We start from the raw sequence: 19,014 nt of genomic DNA, 5'->3' as shown, positions 1-19,014 counted from the left end.
GAATGGTAGATAAATCAAGCAAGCAAGGGAAGCTGTCAATTGAGATTACACCAAAATGCTACGGCCCAAAGCCTGGTGACATGCTCTTAAACTGCAAAGCACTGCATTATGTCAAATGCCTAGTAATTTATTTGAGAAGTTAACAAAGAATACACAGTATATTCAATATAACAATCGGGGTTTACACAGATAAGCACCCTGGCCATAGACGAGTGTCATCACCAGTTACATTGTTAAGAACAGAAAAGAATGAACTACATAATACAAACCAAAACTTTCCGGAGTGAAAGGTTGCTACTCTTTCTAATAAATTTCTACAAGACTTAGCTTCAGTTCTTATAAGTCGTTTAAATGTGGCTTCGCATTCTCCTGCAGTCATGTTATGTGTTACGGACATTTATCAATTCTGAAAAAATAGAATCCAGTATGGAAAAAATTAAACATTTATGTAAAACTGACAAGCAGGAAAGAACATGAAATCAAAATGATGCGATCTTTCATCCCTACTACGGTGTCAATTGTTTCAATTTTTAAATAGTTAATGTAGATTGTGTTTAATAATAATAATAATAACAACCATGTTGACCAAAACAATAACAATAACCATGTCCAGGGGCCATGCAGCCACCAGAGTTGCCTCTGGGTTTAGAGGGGCCCTCCTGGGCTATGGACAGCCATGGCTGGGAGATGGGGAAAATGGTGGAGGAGGAGAAGGGTGGAAAGGGATGGGAAGAGATGAGAGGATGAGAGAAAAAAATTCTGTCAGTATTTTGTATACAATAATTCAATAAAATTAGATGCGTGTGTTGAGCAACAACTTGAGTGCAAACAGTTTTATCAAAATTCAGAAATAATATTGCACGAGAGAATATACTCTGGCACAGGCAGCTCTGCATTCTCCAACAGACATTCTATATGTCATGACACAGCATTCATGAACTGTTAATCAAACACTACAAACTATAGAAAAAAGCATATACCTAAACTGAATAGTGGGGAAAAAAATGAAGAAGGCACCTATTTTTTGAGAAGAAGATGAAGGTCCCTGTGCTTGCCGCAAGGTAGAGAAAGAGAGAGTCACTAACTATTACAGTATATCGTTTACTGTCGATGGAATGAGATCCTAGATCAAATAAAGATTTCTAGATTAGAAATTAAATGAGGAGATATTTATTTGCATTGTAGAAAAAAGGTGCAACTAACCTCGGCAAGAACAAATTTCACTTACACAAAGGTACAGTAATCATCTACTGTTTACTTTTGAGCATATAAGAAGTCAAGTAAATAAAAAGTTTTAAAAAAAAATCAAAACAATTACTCCAGCTGTAAGTTGAATTCACTTTTGTGGACAAACCAAATTTGGACTCTACGCCTCAAAATAACTGATAGAAAGATATCATATGACTCATATGCGACTAAGCATTCCCACTATAGTGGCTAGGGTTTTTCATTATAAGCACAGCCATTCTCTAACCTGTATACTTGGTAATTTCTAGACCTTGACCTTCTACTAAGTAATTCTGAATTGTATCCATCATGACATTTTAATTTTCTTTCCTTTCTTTTGGTTTTGAATTTCTTTCCTGCACAACTGTACTATTTTCAGCTCTGATTCTGAAAGACGAACTTCATCAATAACATTGTCCTTAACACTAGGTTTTTCTAAATCTCGTTTTTTCCACCAATAACCAGATTTTTTCAACCAAAAGAAAAAACATTTACGAACTTTTAGGGTTCTGATCACATGCAGTATTGATTAGTGAAATAGTCTGGGATTTCAGTAAGATATCTACTTTAAACCTAAACGAAAGAATTACAAGGGTCAATTAAGATGACAACAGGGAAACTCTGCAAATAAGAAACTTAATATAACTGAAGACATAAAGCAATAAATAAATAAAACCCAACAAACAAACATATTGCAGATACAAATTAAAAGTTTACCATAAGCAAAAACGAATGGTGTTAACAAAGACTAAATCACAGAAAATACCACTTACTATGTAAATATGTAATTCCGCGTGCCACAGTTATCTGATGCTGGAAACAGAAACTCTGTTTATATTCTAACTTTGCTTGGAACCTGAGTCTAACAGAAGAAAAATCAGAAGAATATGCAAACCAAGTTATTAACCATATCTACCTAAGTTTTTGTTCCATCCTGTGGCCTGCTCAAACTAGTGATCGCAGTCACGGACCCTGGACTCCCTGGTGAAGAGAAAATGCTCCCAGAGCCTCTAGAAAGAACCTCTTATTAGGGACAATACCATCCTTGTCCATGCACTTCAGCAGTTTCTCTAGAAGCTCCTTCATGTTGGCTTTAGTGTACGCCTTATAAAGAAGTTTATATGTTGATACATTTGGGCGCACCCCAATATTATTTCCGTTCACAAAAAGCTTATCAGCTTCCACGGGCAAACCATTCATGCAGTAGACATCAAGCATCGCATTAAGCGTTGACACTTTTAGCTCCTTTCCAGAGTCAGCCAACCTGTCAAATACCTCCCTAGTACATCATGATAAGACTCTCATAGGTTATGAAGCTTGGTGTGTATCTCATGTCAATCATCTTCTTGAACACATCTTCTGCTTTCTCCTTAAGCCTTGCCTTCCCGTAATTTATGATCATTGAATTAAATGTAGGAAGTGTTGGTTTCTCCTTGGAACGAAGTAAGCTCTTAAATACCTGCTCCATCTTATCAAATTGTTGTTTCTTCCCATATGAATCAATCAGCAAATTGAAGGTGATGATGTCAGGCTTGCACTGATTACTTTTCATGCGAGAAAGAACAGATTCCATTTCTCTGATATTCCCATTTTTCCCATATGCATCCATTACACCATTATACGTGTAGATGTCAGGGGAAGCAATGCTCTCATCAAGATCCTTAAACAAAGAGTTAACTTTCTCTACATTTCGAGATTGTGCAAAAGCTCTCAAAAGAATATTATATGTCACAATGTTCGGTTGGCACCGTTCCATCCCCTTCATCTTGTCAAAGTATCTGAGAGCTTTGTCCAAAGCCTTTGCTTTGTCCTTGCTGTTGAGATGGGCTGAGATGAGTGCATTGTAAACAGAAGTATCAGGCCGACACCCACTATTACGCATCTCAGAGAAGAGCCACATGGCCATCCGAGTTTGGCCTTCCTTTCCCATAACCGAAATCAGTTTCGAATAGACGCCATTATCAGCAACATACCAGCGCTGCTTTTGCATCCATCTGAACACCTGAGTGTGGGTTATGTAAGTGAAGCTACCTTTCATCCAATCATAATCGCTGCTAGAAAATGCTCAAATTGAAACTGACACGTCTTAGTTCAAATTAGCTGTATATCATCAAGTTCACTGAAACTTAACTAAATTGTCCAGATATACATATATTTTTATCCTCCAAACTCGTAAAATCATAGTCAAGCTTCATGCACCCATGAGCTATTTCTTAAAACCTATAAAAAAATTTGTCATTGTCCATATTTAACACGTGAAAAACTATACTTAAAAATGCCTAATTTCTACAAATATAAACACATGCCGTTCTATTCCCTATATATCGTAACATGCACAACGCCTATATACGAAAATCACATCGTTCAATCAAGCTTTCAACGATTATTGGGCTCCACAAAACAAACCAAATAAGCTCAATCATAAGGTATATCAACGACCACAAACACCACAACAAAAATTTCAACAATTTCAAAGACTCAAAAGCTAAAAATGCAGAGATTGAAAAAAGAGCTGACCTCTAAGCACTGAAGCCACTCGTCACTCTTCCCAAGCTCTTCAAAAAGCAGAAAGCAATGCTCAGTTCTAACAATCCTAACGTACTTGTTCAGCGTCTTCAACAAAGGCTCTTTGTCACTGAAGCTCCTCATGAGCATACGAACCACCTCACGGACATCCGGGTCCTCGGTCTTCGTTCCCGGTTTTCTTTTGGGTCGGGTCGAAACGCAGGAAATTCGGGTCACGGGTCGCTTCCGAAGAAGCACGTGTGGAAGCCATGGCTGTGTAAGGTTGGAGTTCTGTGAAAAAATTTGAGCAAATGCCAATGTGGAGGGATGGAGAGAGTTCGGTGAGAGACTTAAGGGCATAATGGGTTCTGGGTAGGTCTGAATTTAGAGGGAGAGTAGGAGGTTTTAAGGGAAGAACATGGTGGAGCAACCTAGGCAGCTTGGTTTTTGACTTTAAGGTTTCAGAGAGCGAATGAGAGCTCAAATTAGCAGAGAGAGGGAGGTCTGTGAGAAAGCAGATGAGACGGAAGAGGGAGAGATGCGGTTTTCTTTTCGTTTTTACTCTTTTTTCAATCATTATTATTTACCTTTTGGTTTTTACTTTTAACTGGCTCAATGCTGGACCAAAGGCATATGGGATGTAAAGTTAAGAGTCCAGAATTGCTTATTAAGTGTCCAAAAATCAATTTAATCAATTGTCCAAACTAATCAGTTTGCCCTACTGAATTAAATAATACATACAAAAATGTAAGTCTAGAACAAAACTTTTGTATTGTATGTTTAGTTTCTAACCTTTTTTTTTTTTTCTCATTCATAAATTGTTTTTTATTGGCAATTTTGTAATAGGGTGGGACGGGACAGGGGATTCGCTCCCCAATGAAAGCGAGAGTAGAAAATCCCCAATTTGAATATTACAGAATAGAGGCGAGGATAGGAAAAGAAAGCTTAATGGGGATGGGAATGACATACGCATTCCCGATTCACCCCATTGCCATTCTAACCTCAGTTTATAACACTTTTTGGTTAACAAACGGGCACTAGGCCCAAGCATAATGCCACACGTTCCGTTTATTTCAATGCTGCATACAATTTACTTATGAGCTAATAACATTAAGTCGTTTGTGTTAATTCTTTTGTTGAATTTTTTAACATTATTATTTCTAGCTTTATCTCTGAAGACAATTACAATTTATCATCGTCATAGCTTTGTTTTTTTGGTTAATTGGGTGACCAATTCATCGAGAAGCCTTTATATTATCTAGATCAATAAGAACACTTTATAATTTTTACTTCACAAGATGTTATCATAGTCACATTTATACGAGGGCTATATATAAACGAGAATGATATGATTGTTAACATATCTTTAGGATGAAGGTTATGACTTGTTTTAGAGCACCAATAAATTGAGTTATGATGTTTTTGTTTTTGTTTTTTTTTTGGGTTCTAAGGAGCCGAAGCTCATAAACAAAACTGCATAAACAAACTTCTGGGTCTAATAACCCCGCTCAAATCTTACAGTAACTACAAATACATAAAAAAAACAAATGTGCAATTACATGGAGTTAAGATATTGGGGAAAACTAATGACACATAACCATTCAATAATACTAGATGCACCAACTCCCCACCCTCCCCAACTCCCGCAGCCCCAGCCCCGCCCACCCTCTGGCTTCTCTAAAATGCTTTGCCCTCACACTCACAAAAATCTCAGATAATCTCATCGCATTTGCCATGGCTGAACCGAGCACAACAAGAACCTTTCTGTTGACAATTGTATTCTCCAAGGACTCAATCCGGTAATGTTCGGATTTCTCTACGCGTGCCAAAAGACTTGGATCGTCAGCTCCTTCCCAGCCTTCACTCATGGATCGGCCGTGGCTCACCAGAGCCAGCTCCTCTAAACCCACATCCTTAACACACCACGACCGCTTGCTATATAAACTAAATTGTAACAACCCCATTCCAAACAACATTCATTTCACTTGTTTATATAATTTTCTTATTTCACTTTGTTAAGTAATCTCTCTTTGTTGCAACCCAATCTAACCTGACAATTGTAATCTTATTGCAATTCATTTTTCATCTCGAAAATGAAAAAAAAAAATTGTATATTTCAAAGCATAACTTATACAAACTTAGGATTTTGCAATATCTCCATAATAAGATTTCTCGACTGACAATCATGTGCTATTTTACTAGACTGCAAATAACATCATACTCGCGTCATTGAACTGATTCATAACCTAACAAAAATATTATTCAGAATCTCCGAATGTCAAATTCAAATTCCAATTTCCAGAACGATCATATAGCATCAAGATACATTATCTATCCTCCAAAAGATTCAAAAATAACTATGGTTCTATGCGTCTATAAGACTGCCTTTTACAATTTCTCTTCATTGTAAACCAGTTTTTTGGGTTTAAAAAAAACTGTTTTCAGTACTTGAAACCGGAAACTGTTTTTCTTTGAATGAAATATTTGCCCACCACCAACTGTTAATGAACTAAGAGCAAAATAATAAAAAAAAATAAAAAACCTTCAATTTCCTTGATTAACTCCACTAGGGAAGATTAGAATCTCCCACCAAATAGGTTAAAATCTGAACTACAACTCGTTTTTTTTTCCTTCACCTGGTGTAAAGGGTCCACAATTAGCTGCACAAATGCGCTTGCCATCAATAATCTATGGCACCTTCCCTAAAGATCTTGCAGTTCACTGACTCCTGTAACAATCAGCGTGCACAAAAGGGCATAACAAATTGCCCAAATGAGATCACGTCAATATCTCCCGACAAATATTATCAATAGAGAACTGCTAAAATCAGTATATCCATTCTTAAAGTTGACATAATGTTATATTTTTCGCACTAAACAAGTATGACTTCAAACTTTGCACATGGGTTGCTTTCAACATGTCTTCTAAAATCAGCATCCCCATTAAATCTGAAGGTATATAAGGCTTGCCTCTGTGTCATGCCAACAGGATATATTCTATATATTTTAAAATCGTCTCCTCCTCTTATGCTTTTAGGTCTTTCCTCTTTCCAAATCGGCACATGTCTCTGAGACTTGAATTTTGTGAGCACCAGAGACTCAAAAGCTCCAAGAGTCAGATTGCCAGACCTGCCCAGAACAATTACAAATAAGATTTTTCTCCAATTTTGGGAACATAAAAATAAAATAAAAATTAGGGGGCTTCTCGAAACTGTGTGGTGACAAAAGTACTTATTTTATCTTTAACCATGCTGTCTAAAGTACATGCAATAACGCAACAGAAAGCTAAAATAAAAGGCAGTTAATGATGCGCCTCCCCTGCTCCAACTTTAGAGAAATGACACAACTAGTTTTCACTTTCTCTTTCCCTCCTGTTCTGGATATATCAAAACGAGCTGGCCGGTAATCTTTCAGCATGAGTTAAGAATGGTGAGGTTACCCCAGTATTGCAGTAAGAGGTGGGGTGGTAACTGATACTAGGAAATGAAGTTACCTTAAGAAAATAGATTCCATCTTGAACCTCCCTCTTTCTCTTACATATAAGTGATAGACAACTGCTGAGCCTCTGGTGCACTTGCAAGGTCGACTTTTGGACCCTTGGCTCATTTCTTCTTTCTCGAGAATCATCGTTGCCAGGTGAATGCAAAGACGACATGATGAATGTACTGCTGCCATGTCCACAAGGGCCTTGAAGGAATCGGATGGACCCTCATATTTCCACCTAACCATTAAAAATCTCATATAAACTTCATAAAGAAACAAAATTGAGATTTTTTTTTTAAAAAAAAACATGCAACTGAAAAGAAGAAAAAGAGAAAGAAAACAACTAATGATCATAATAATGACCATTATTCTGTTCTTTTCACGTAAAACCAAAGGATTTGGAAGATAACATTTTCAACTAGATAAGAAAAAGAATTTGACCTTAATGACTGATTATATGCTTCAGGATTATCTGCAAGGTATTTCATTCTCTTGGCAACTGGTTCAACATCGTTTATCTCCTTAATATGTAAAACTGCACCAGGAGCAGGAGCAAAATCTTCAATATTCGGAGCTCCAACCACCACAGGTATAGACCCTGAAAGAAAGATGTCAGCATGCAATCTCAGGATTATTCCCGAACTTGAGTATGCAGATGAGAATTTTTCTTTTGGCAGCTGAAATGCAAGATTCCTCCTTATGCATGAAAATATTCCTTATACTGAATGTGAGAATGGAACCCATGAAATCTTACAGACGTTAGAGGCAACACATCGCAAAATCAAAGATGAAGGCACACACTAATAGTCTTCCATCTATATTGAAATCTCTCAAATTTGTTTATAGAATATTACCAAGATTTACACAAAATCAAGCAACGGTTCTCTGAATTTTTTCCTCCATAAAAATTTTCCCATATTACAGGTTGAAACTACAAAATCAACAAGAGAGAGAGAGAGAGAGAGAGAGAGACAGTAGTTTCATACCAGCAACAAGAGATTGGAAGTATTTCTCAGTAACATAATCCTCCTCGTTGGAATTCTCAAAAGCCAAACTAAATTTATAGCGCTTCAGAGTTTCAACTTTGTCCACTGCTAGATTTATTTATAAAAACAAAGAAAAAACAAATTATTTACCATGCGTAAATGTTAACAAGAAGAAGATATAATACCAACAGATCATATATATCTTATCACATTAAAGAAACCAAAACATAGTATATCAGTTTATCCCCCAAAAGATCCTACTCTGCAAATGTTGTACACATGCATGCAAGTATATTCTAATCATTCAAGTAAGACCATTCACCGTTCGCTGTTGCCACACACCCAACAAAATCAAAGATTGATTCAATAGATTTTTCACAGCATCTTCATAGAGCCAACCACATGTATATACCGTAAAGAGCAAAATCTATAAACTCTGTGTACCCAAAAAGGTTGTAACCATTTTTTAGTGAAGATACAAATGACATCTCCACAAAAGATTGTGATATTTATCTTCCTTTCTCTTTTACTGCATTTCATTCAATATGCCAACAATTTAGCCAATATATGGAAATAAAGTCCAACGTGATTGCAAAATTAGAACTACTGAACATAATCAGAAAAAATAACAATACTATCCAAGCATATGCATCGGGTTTAAGGGACACCAGTATCAATATAGGTCTGACTTATCACATTATAGCAACATTAACTGATTGGTAAGGTGCCTAGCCATTAGACCAAGAAATTTTTCTTAGAAAGTCCAACTTAAAATATATATCTCCTTATGGTGAGGGAAAATAATTTATAAGCAAATAAATAGCCATGGAGAAAGGAAAAAAATATTATCAGGGTGGCTGTTAATCTATTTCAGACCAAACAACCAAGCATTGGATAAGATTAGACCTCCCCTCAAAACACAATAAATTGTATTATCTACAAGCCAGTATGAAGCCAACGCAGAATATTTTCAACCATAAACAAAACAAGGCCACAACAATTGAACCACAGTTAGTCGCAAACTTCGTATGACGTGCCAAGCAAGCATGACAACTTATGAAAGCATGCAAGCAAAGGAAGTTAGAATCCAGATTCTAATGATTTAACATGGAAGGAAACGAGCAAAAACACAATATTATTACTTTACAAATCATCAGTGAAATGTCCACACCTTTTCCATCACGGTTTCTGTGGCAACCACCATAAGAATCTATCTTAATCTTAGCACTTTCAAGTGCTTCAAGGGCTTGCAAGCGGAAGTTGCGGGCACCACAGTTGGAAATAAATGCAGCTGCAAGGGCAGTCTCAGTCTTTGGCTGGACAGGTGCCATGATGTTGTACTCAGCCCAAGAAAAATATCCAACTGGAACATCCGAGGAGAGACTGGTTGTCATAATAATATTATATCCCCTCCTAGTACACAGAAAAAAAAAAAAAAAGTTTAAACTATTACTTATACAAACAAGTTTTACATAAAATAGCGTTCTCATTCTGAGAGTTCCAGACCCCGGCCCCACTAAACAGCAGGAATATGATTTAGAAATGACTACGTAATTCCAATTGGCTACATACAATTATCCCACCAGCACACTTCAGCTTATAGTTAATAGACATAATTACAAGTAATACCATCATGTAGGTTATGCTCATGGCCTAAAACAGCTGCACGGCCAAAAACGCCAAAGAATGAGAAGTATGTTAAAAGTATTCCCTGCTACTTCCTTCTTCTTTTTTTGAGGAATCCTTTTTCTTATCCTAAATGCTTGTTTAATCAGGAAAAGAAGATGCAGAATTAAATTCATGTTTAAAAAAATATTTAAAAACTAATGAAAGTAATTTGGAGAAAGCATGGAAATCATGAACACCTTGTTTCTTTCAGGATGATTGGACAATTAGACTATTGACATATGAGACATTTCCACCAATGTTTAATGTTGTATCGACAAACAATATATTTCAGCATTTCAAATTTGATGGTACATTTTGCCAGAAAACAAGCCTAAAAAAATCTTGAAAGCATTGAAGGAAGATTTGCTTAATACGTTGTACAAGATTTACAATTCATATGAGAATGGGATTACATGTTAGAAAAGAAAAGATAAATTCTTCTAAAAATGCAATAAGGCCATATTTGTTTGTGCTTACCCACCGTCGTGCATAAGCAAGATTGTTCTCTGCATAGTATTGAGCTGATTCCATGGATCGGAGAACACTGGCTGTCCCAGTTTGGTGAGCTAAGCCAAAAGCAGCATCAGGTTTTTTGCTGGGATTGAATCCAAACTGGCATCCCACAGAACAAGATTTCCATTCCTGTACAGAAGTGAACCAAAAGCAATTGGGTCGGTTATATCCCAAAACTCCATGTTGAAGTCCCAAGAACGAAGACTCAATTCATTCTACTGAAATATTAAAAATGACAGAGAGGCCCATTTCAATACAAATACTAAGTCTTCTTTTAAGGATTATTTCCAGGACCTAAGGGAGAATTAGAACTATCAATGTCACGTACAAATACCTCATTTTTATGATACTGTCACAATTTGTCAACTGCTGTAAGTTGCGTCAACTTTTCTCTCTCTCAAGCACTGCCAACTCCAAATATTTCTTGTTCATTTTACCCAACAAGATTTTTTAAGATGGAGATCAAACCCAAAAAAACTAAACTAAAAGACTAAAATGGCCTAGGTCCTCCGCCGCTAGACGACATTCAACCATGATAAGAACTAGGCAAGACTAACATAATGCAGTCAAAAACAAATATCGAACTTTACATCCTGATTTCAGTGTCAAGGATCGATAGCTCAAGTTTTAAGAACTAGGCAAGACTAACATAATGCAGTCCAGAAGCAAATATCAAACTTCATATCCTGCTTAGAGTGACAAGGATCAATAACTTAAGCCGTGTAAGGTCTTGCAGTAATACAAACTCGTACTGTTTTGCTCACTCATGTCATGAAAATTGTAATGTTGTATAATTGACATTACAGAAGAAGATGTCATCATTCTCAAAGTCACACCACTGCCCCACTTTCAACAACTAAACCCCAATTAAGGATACCACTTAATCAACCAGAAAAACCATTTTAAAAAGAAAAGACAACTACTTCATCCATTGTTACACAGAAATAATAACACAATTACACACCATATCAAAAATATAACGACTAATAAAAACTGCACATACCTTCTCATCACCAGAAACCAAAATGGGTTCTTTCTCAAAATCCCTGGAATACTCTACAGCATCCTCTCTCTCCAACCACTCCTCGCAACTCAGCAAGCCCAAATCATCACTCTCCACTGCCAGTTCATGAATCAACGGAGCCGGGGAGAACAAGTCGGCCCACGAATCGACTAAAGCTGTGTTCTTTGCGATGTCAAGCTTACCCAAGAAGGCGATCTCTGCTATGACCACAAGGGCCACAAAGAAAGGCATCAGATTGGACCATTTTCTCTTGGGCGCCGTTGAAATCCCACCAGAGACCGGTAAGCCTTCTTGGGTCGTCGCTGTTCTCGAGCCTCTTTGAGTCCAAAACAAGCCCATCAAACAAAATCAATCACTCAGTTTTCTGGGTCGTCCTGTCTTTCCCGAAGAAGAGAAAATGAAGGAAGCACCTTGTAATGGGGGCTGTGTGTGGTGTTCAGCAAAGGAACATAACGGGGTTTGGTGCGGTCTTCGATGGAAAAGAAGAACTGGGTTTAATCAAATGATTTTCATTGGTGAGGGGAGAGAGGGGAGGGGTTGATTTTTCTTTAGTTGCAAGTCAACTACAAGATTGAAGAGTGGGATGAGATATGAGGAATATTCAATTTGTTTTTGTTTTGGAGGAGAAGCAATGAAAACATTTGTTTTGTTTGTTCGACAAAAGATGGAAACACTGTAACGACACCGGCCCAACAATTCAAACTAGCCATGTCCCCGATTTGGTTTTATTTTTACTACCCATTTTGTTGGAAAGTAAACATGCCATAAAAGAAATGTAATTCTAGATCGGATCAAATTAAATCATAATTTGTTTGGTTAAATTCGATTTGATCTATTTGGAAACCGCTTAAACCGAATCAAACTGCTTCTATGAATTCTTTTTATTGGTATTTTTTTTATTGAATATCATCATTTAATGTTATGTTTCATCTTGTTAATTTCAGTTAGTTGATATAAAAAACTAAATGGAGATTGCAAATGACCCATTAGTGTAGTGATTTGGAGTAATTACTCTCTCAGTCAAGGTCCTGGATCCGAATCCTAGCATCCATGTAATATATGTGAGTTTAAGATACAATCACCCCTCCCACTAGGAAAAGCCCTCAAAAAAATAAATTTATAAAATTTATAAAAAAAACTATATAGAGATTTGCACATGCATTTAGGTTTGTATGCAATTACCACCTGAACAAAATTATGTTAACTGATGATGTAAATAATGTGGGTCATGCATTTTTGTGGACGCGGAAGCCATGTAAGCAAAGTGTGGGCAAAACATAATTTTTTGTTTAAAAAAATATTTAATAGTAACAAAGGACTTGTAGCTGAAGGAGTTTAGAGCATCTACCGCAAACACACATGCAGAACTTGAACAATAATCGCATTTGACTTGGACTTTATATTTTTACTTTAAGCATATCTCGAGTATCCTGACATACTTCTCTGGATGGGATTATTAAAGTGCTCCTAGGATTAAGAACAGATGTGTCCGGATTATAGTTACTCTTTCTTTAACATTTTGTTTTTAATCAATGATCCAAATAGAAAATACTTGACTTGCAAACTATCTTTTCCTATAGCCATACTTCTCTTCTCAATGTTAAAAGAGGTCTAACTCCGATCCCCCTTCCCCATATTTTAAAAAACCGAATCTTAGTTACTTAAATAATCCACAAATTACAATAACTGGATTAGGCTTCTACATGATAAAGTAGTAGAACAGGGTTAGGTACCCATCATATTTAAGAAACTCATGGAAACGTGCTGGAAAGATTAGGAAAACTTGTCATAAAATTTATATAAAAAAAATATTTATAAATTTAAAAAATTAAAAATTAAAGAGAGAGAGAGGAGGAGGAGGAGGAGGAGGAGGGGGGGGGTTGTTGGGGCAGGCGGCGGCAAGTCGCTGACACAAATTGGAAATTCTGTAATTACAGCAAGTGTGTTATATACTCAAACTCAATCAGATCAGACAAACGAAGATAATATAAAATTCTAAAATCGCACTGAGGCGATAGATCATGGGTCTAATGGAAATTTATTAGAATTTCATAACATAATAAATTTGTAATTTCATAACAATGGAATTCCATGATTGTGGAAGAGGACATAATTGACACCTTTTTTTTCTTTTAACAGGACATGATTGACACCTCTCAGGTCATCCCCATGAAATCCAGACATCTGCCATACAGCCCAAAATTGTACTACGGATCTTCTATATCTATTAGAAGTTGTTCTACTTGAAATGCAGTAAATAAAAAAATAAAAACAGAGAAAAGGAACAGCAAATGATCAGATAGACCCATGTAATCGATGTGTACTCATCAACTAAATCTACTCCATAAATCCTATATCTACCAATCCTAAAAGATGAAGAGCATATCGCTGAACAGATATAATTTCTTCCCTGTGGACTTTTGCCCAGAGTCCAATGGTAGCGTTACCCCGAACACCATTCACAACAAGAATAGCTACTGATAGAATCAACCTTTGCATTTGGCATCTTCAAATAGGAGAAAATGGAAAGTATAACCATATCTCCATCCTTTCGATGTATCGATACTGCTTACCTGTCAGACTTCAGTACTAAGTTGTATCTCAGCTTCCTCCTAAGAAATAGCGAAGATTATGCCCTTGTTCAGAGAGAACATTATGGGCCATTGAAACCTCTTTCGTATCAAAATTTTCTGATGGCACAATCTGATAAGGCACATGAGGAAATTAATACAAAATGAGAACCTAACAATTAAGACTGAACAATAATCACAGGATCTTATGTGGGATAAGTAAAGCAAGATCAATATGCAGAATTTATTCCAAATATTGTTTTTTTTCCCTTTTTGTGTTAATTGTAGACATTACTTGATCATTGCTGGAAGCATCAGCTGCAATTCTTTTAAGCCTTTTTGGTTTCGATGCATTGCTTAGCTTCCCTCCATGGTCTTCATCCACAAAGTTCTGACCAGATACTTCTGTGAGGAGACAATGATCAAAACCCAAAAAAGAAAAATGAAGCACATGAATTATTAAAGCATATGATTGAATTCTCAATACGCAGTGGCCAGTTCACACACATTAAACAATGATGCTATGTAATGTCAACAGAGCTCACAATCACCATCTAGCGAAAGGGTGGGTAAAGTTCAGAAAATATATTTTACATGTTCGTATTTGTGATGTGTGGATGTGTGCTTCAGCAAAAGTAAAAGTAGCTACTAATTTACTCAAGAAAAAAAACAAAATTTCAGAAAAATTGTATATTTATAATGCAAGTATGTGTAGGCATAAACGTATATGTAAGCGCAACATGACCAGAAGACATATACCATGAGGCTTATTAATCTGGGGAACGTGGAAAGATCAATTAATTTTAGTCAAACTACTACCAGTGCACAAATATAGCAATTAATTTTAGTATCCAGGAGAACAAAACACATTTATTTGCACGATTCTGTATCTCGAATTAACGTGCATTCACATTGTGTAGCCGCGCATATGGGGGGGTGTGACAGGGAAGGAAATTTGGAAGGGAAAAAATTCTGAAAGAGCATATCAATTATTAGGAGATGAAAGGAAAGAATTTTCCTAAATAAGCAAAGTGAGTCAGAGTACCTGTAATATTGCCAACCCAATCCTGATGACATACTAGGTTCTGCTCTGAACTTCTTGCTGATGCATGTAAGTTTTTTAAAGTCAACGTCTTAGGAGATGAAACAGTGCAGCTTTTGCCTGCAAGAGTATAATGACATCTGCATGGACTTCTCATAGTAACATGAGAATTAGCTGTGCTTTCCATCAATCTTTCATTCCTTCGAAGGTTGATCTTCTGCAAGCAGCCATCTTGAACAACCTTGAACTGCGAATAACCCAAGAAAATAATGAACAAGATGACCAAAATGGGCCATTACCAACATGCTCACACACAACCAAAAGAGATATAGCAGATTTGACTCTGACCTGGTCAGAAGAATTCTGAGTCTTGAATGAGACCTCTTGCAATGAACGTGTCCCTCGAGCATTCTTTTGTTGATGCCAGTCACGCAAACGCATGGAATGGTACAATTCATTAACAAATGATGTTTCCAAAGAATCAAGATACAAATTGTGCTTTTCATTTGTCCACTCTGTGGATGCACCCTGCAATGGAACATCATCGGTGTCAAAGTCTAAACATATATAAAAAAGAACCTGCATTCGGGAATTATATATTCCAGATTATTGAGAGAAAAAGAATATTAGACATACTGGTCTCAGTAAAAAGCTACAGATTTATTTTTGTTACACTTCAACGTGAAATCAAATTCCTCAAGTCCAGGGGACCAGGGACCTCTACAAAACCCTAATACGAAAGGAATTTGACTGCCAATGCTTTATAAATCAAGGAAATAGTCTACTTCCTAAACATAAAACACTCAAAGATCTCAGCCCTTAATTTGATGAGATTAAAATCCATGACACAATCAACTCAATCGAGTTGTGGATATAGATTATCATGAGCATGTCATCTCTCACACTAGAAATAAATTGATCATTGACTGTTCGTCTACTAAAAAACCTTCTGCCATATACCCCTTAATTCAAATCGTTTTATCCTCTTTGGAAAAATATATTAACTTACATGTAACAAAAATTAATTACTGCACTGACCTTCACCATATTCTGAGAGGTCATCTTCTTGCAATGGTCAACATCATTCTTCCGTTGAGAATGTCTAATATATATCACAATTTACTTTTCAATAGTTTTACATTGATCTCTAAAGGATTTAGACACCAGTATAAAATGTATTATGCTATCTGGTGCACAGATATCTACTAGTTAATTGGGAATCTTGTTGAGATAAAGTGGATTTCATTCTTCAGGATGCTCCGATCATCTCAGAAGGATCATCTGTTCTACAGGATTATCTAAGCAGCCTTTCAGAACATCAAAAATGATAATTAAATGTCTCTGTTTCTTGATAAAGCAATAACAAGAAAAGAGCATGTTCCCAATATTTATTGCCGTTCTCTAAACTATTCTCAAAAAATATTATTTGAGAACATAACCAAAGAAACAGGTACTAAAGATCTAATTGAATGGATTGAAAAATAAAATTCTCAACCTTTTGTTTCTTGTTCTCTAGACTGTTCTTCAAATACATCACCTTTCCCTAAAGATCTAAGTGAATCGATAAGGAGGTAAAGTTCTCAAACCTTTTGTTTTTTACAATTCATGTACCACCCAAAAAATCAAAGTTAGCCACCTCCTTATCCATTTAACCGTATTTCCCGAAACTGCACAGAGGGAGGGGTCGTGACGTTCTCTTAGGCATTATGCTGCACTAGAAGCCGCTGCCTGGTCCCAGATTCTTGATTTCAGCTGGTCACCTTTTGCATGAATCACAATTCTTTCCAACTAGTCACATTCTGCGTTAATCTAAAGGAAAATTTTATTTTGAATACTATGAGAAGTTGTCTCCAAAACCTCTGACCACCATGAAAAGAAGCACCTGTAACACATGCCATTTCATTTCTAGAAAAAGATAGGTTGAGTCCTATTATATACATGACAGTGGCTTATTATAACAAAGATTTCATAATAAGTTTTGTAAAACACAAAACTCCACTGCGTCAAACCAAAAGCAAAAGTTGAAAAAGGAAAAATGACCGGAAATAACATCCATATAAATTACCTATCAAGGAAAACAGAAAGCGCAAAAATGCTTCCATATCTCCGACTCCAACAAATTTAATTCTTTTTTGTTCTGGTCCTAAATAGGCAGCTAACTGTCACAGTTAAAGGAAGCATTCAAAATGTGACATCCAATCTTGATTCAATTCTCAACTCAAATTTCCTTGCATAAAATATAAGCCTTAACGAAAGAGTTCACAAATTATCTTCATCACTATGAATCTACTGCAGCTCAAAATAACTTGACACCAGCACCATAAATGTAGAGATCTCATTCTTCTGTATATTTCATCTAAAACGCTCATTTACAGTAAATAGACCAAAGATAAATACTTGAAAAAATAAAAATTTATTCTAAAAAATGACATGCAAAACACAAAATGACGGTCCTAAATCAGAAAACAGCTCGCAAATCTCACAATCTGAATATCTACCTGAAAAAATTCATTAAAAAAAAAACTCAACCAATCAAACTTCAATAAATACACTATATCTCACAAAATAGCAAAAGCAGCAACTATAACAAATAATCATCCATAAATATTAACGCAAAAACAAATATAGGTAGTCAATCAGAAGAAATAATAGCAAGAAAGAGGAAGGAAACTGAAGAAAATGGAATCTACCAGTGTTGCATGCGAGGAACAAAGCGGGAGCTCCTCGGAAGCGTCAAGAGTAGTGAAGGAGAACGAAGACGACGACGAGGAGTTGGAGATGGTCCGAGTCAACTCGGGCCGGCGCTCGGGATCCGAATTCGGAAGCGGAATATTCTCCCGGATATTCTCTCCCATCACTGCTCTTCACCTCTCTGATCGGACGGAATGCGAAACGGCCTCGCTTCTGAAAGCTCTCGGAAGAGAAAAGAGAGCAAAAGAAAAAATGTGCTCCTAAAATTTAGCAGAAAAAAAAAACCCTCTCGCTTCTCACTCCGGGGAGGTCGTGAACAATACGAGTAGAGAGAGAGAGAAGGGCTTTTTGTTGTTGTTGGGGCCAATAAAGGCTCCAGATGGCGCGCTCTTTACACGTGTTCTCTGTATCAGCAGGTGCCACGTCAGCCGGGAGATAATATCTTCAGCCAGATATTTGTTTTTTTTTTGGTCAGAACAGCAACAGATATTTTTCTTTGCTGAAGAGCGAGTCCTCGTGTCGTACTCGGTACGTTCGGAACTTTGGGCATATTCGGTTGCAAGGGACTGTAGCTCACGTGGGGTAATTGAGAGATTATGTGCGGATTTTTTTCACGGTCGCATAATCGCATTCGCGGCGGAATAAGGTTAAAAATGCATTGGCGGAGCATAATTACGTGACATTGACGGGATAAAATGATAAGTTGTTCAATTAAAATATAACATACGTCGTAAAATTTGAATTATGAATAAACACTTGTGATGTAAGTAGTATGTGTCCATACCTTTTTGTATATGAAGAAATTATAGAATGGTATATTTTGTATAAGTATTTTATTTTTTTACGGAATATTATCAATAAAAATCTACTTATATTATAAATGTAAACAAATTATCATGTATATATATATGCTTCAAAATTTTGATAGAAACTTTCATGTCATATGACTGGTATTATTTAGTTATGTTATATAACATGTTAAAAGTTAAGGTTAATAATAGAATGATTTACTTATTTTATTCACTTATATTCCTTTTTAGTTATAAAAAAGGAGTGTAAGTGGATAAAATAGGAGAAAAATGAGTGAAAAAATCACCACTCTAATAATATCATAGCCTTTGCAGTTCCATCTATTTGACATGTAAAATTGAGTGATTGGGTTTGATTTGTCGTATATATTGAGTGATTAAGGCTTGATTAGGGCTCAACTCACTTACTAAGGCTGCAATTTGATTCACTTCTTCAAGACCCTTGTGACATCTCAACTTCCCACAATGACAATTTTTGTCTTCTTCCAAATGGTAAG

The 19,014-nt window shown here is 36.3% G+C and overlaps 3 protein-coding genes across 7 annotated transcripts; all 3 read right to left on the bottom strand.

Moving 5' to 3' along the window:
* Positions 1 to 106: 106 nt before the first annotated feature.
* On the bottom strand, positions 107 to 4,256 carry LOC103335355 (pentatricopeptide repeat-containing protein At4g39620, chloroplastic-like). Its single transcript, XM_089055463.1, is given in 5 exon segments — positions 107 to 1,123; positions 2,001 to 2,223; positions 2,226 to 2,509; positions 2,511 to 3,229; positions 3,745 to 4,256. Coding segments are annotated over 4 exon segments (1,431 nt in total). The 5' UTR covers positions 4,093 to 4,256; the 3' UTR covers positions 107 to 1,123; positions 2,001 to 2,143.
* Positions 4,257 to 6,258: 2,002 nt separating this feature from the next.
* On the bottom strand, positions 6,259 to 12,203 carry LOC103335356 (glycoprotein 3-alpha-L-fucosyltransferase FUT11-like). Of its 2 annotated transcripts, none has more exons than XM_008238363.2 (7): positions 11,385 to 12,203; positions 10,350 to 10,510; positions 9,372 to 9,613; positions 8,201 to 8,305; positions 7,656 to 7,812; positions 7,225 to 7,452; positions 6,259 to 6,860 (listed from the first exon to the last, which is right to left on the bottom strand). In XM_008238363.2, the coding sequence occupies exons 1-7, from the start codon at positions 11,742 to 11,744 to the stop codon at positions 6,605 to 6,607; spliced, it is 1,509 nt and encodes a 502-aa protein (XP_008236585.2). In that variant the 5' UTR covers positions 11,745 to 12,203; the 3' UTR covers positions 6,259 to 6,604. The 2 variants fall into 2 exon arrangements, with proteins under 2 accessions (XP_008236585.2, XP_016650933.2); XM_016795447.2 differs by having other exon boundaries at positions 8,201 to 8,308; positions 11,385 to 12,025.
* Positions 12,204 to 13,433: 1,230 nt separating this feature from the next.
* On the bottom strand, positions 13,434 to 18,032 carry LOC103335357 (cold-regulated protein 27). Of its 4 annotated transcripts, none has more exons than XM_089055405.1 (5): positions 17,708 to 18,032; positions 15,366 to 15,545; positions 15,021 to 15,264; positions 14,271 to 14,377; positions 13,434 to 14,108 (listed from the first exon to the last, which is right to left on the bottom strand). In XM_089055405.1, the coding sequence occupies exons 1-5, from the start codon at positions 17,870 to 17,872 to the stop codon at positions 14,007 to 14,009; spliced, it is 798 nt and encodes a 265-aa protein (XP_088911531.1). In that variant the 5' UTR covers positions 17,873 to 18,032; the 3' UTR covers positions 13,434 to 14,006. The 4 variants fall into 4 exon arrangements, with proteins under 4 accessions (XP_088911531.1, XP_008236586.1, XP_088911532.1 ...); XM_008238364.2 differs by having other exon boundaries at positions 14,271 to 14,380; positions 17,708 to 18,028; XM_089055406.1 differs by lacking the exon at positions 17,708 to 18,032 and adding an exon at positions 16,056 to 17,469 and having other exon boundaries at positions 14,271 to 14,380.
* Positions 18,033 to 19,014: the final 982 nt, after the last annotated feature.

The sequence above is a fragment of the Prunus mume genome, linkage group LG6 (genome assembly GCF_029339155.1).
Source record: "Prunus mume cultivar Tortuosa linkage group LG6, ASM2933915v1, whole genome shotgun sequence".
NCBI lineage: Eukaryota > Viridiplantae > Streptophyta > Magnoliopsida > Rosales > Rosaceae > Prunus > Prunus mume.
This window is presented reverse-complemented; position numbering and strand designations above follow the sequence as displayed.

What these genes read in the sequence shown, in the direction of transcription:
- LOC103335356 (XM_016795447.2), bottom strand. Translation starts at nt 11,744, where the DNA reads ATGGGCTTGTTTTGGACTCAAAGAGGCTCGAGAACAGCGACGACCCAA. An exon ending in AATCTTGCTTATGCACGACG is followed by an intron (nt 9,614 to 10,349) that starts GTGGGTAAGCAC and finishes TCTGTGTACTAG; the next exon opens with GAGGGGATATAATATTATTA. An exon ending in CTTCCAATCTCTTGTTGCTG is followed by an intron (nt 7,813 to 8,200) that starts GTATGAAACTAC and finishes TCTTTCTTTCAG; the next exon opens with GGTCTATACCTGTGGTGGTT.
- LOC103335357 (XM_008238364.2), bottom strand. Translation starts at nt 17,872, where the DNA reads ATGGGAGAGAATATCCGGGAGAATATTCCGCTTCCGAATTCGGATCCC. An exon ending in GTTCCTCGCATGCAACACTG is followed by an intron (nt 15,546 to 17,707) that starts GTAGATTCCATT and finishes GTTCCATTGCAG; the next exon opens with GGTGCATCCACAGAGTGGAC. An exon ending in CTCAGAATTCTTCTGACCAG is followed by an intron (nt 15,265 to 15,365) that starts GTCAGAGTCAAA and finishes GGTTATTCGCAG; the next exon opens with TTCAAGGTTGTTCAAGATGG.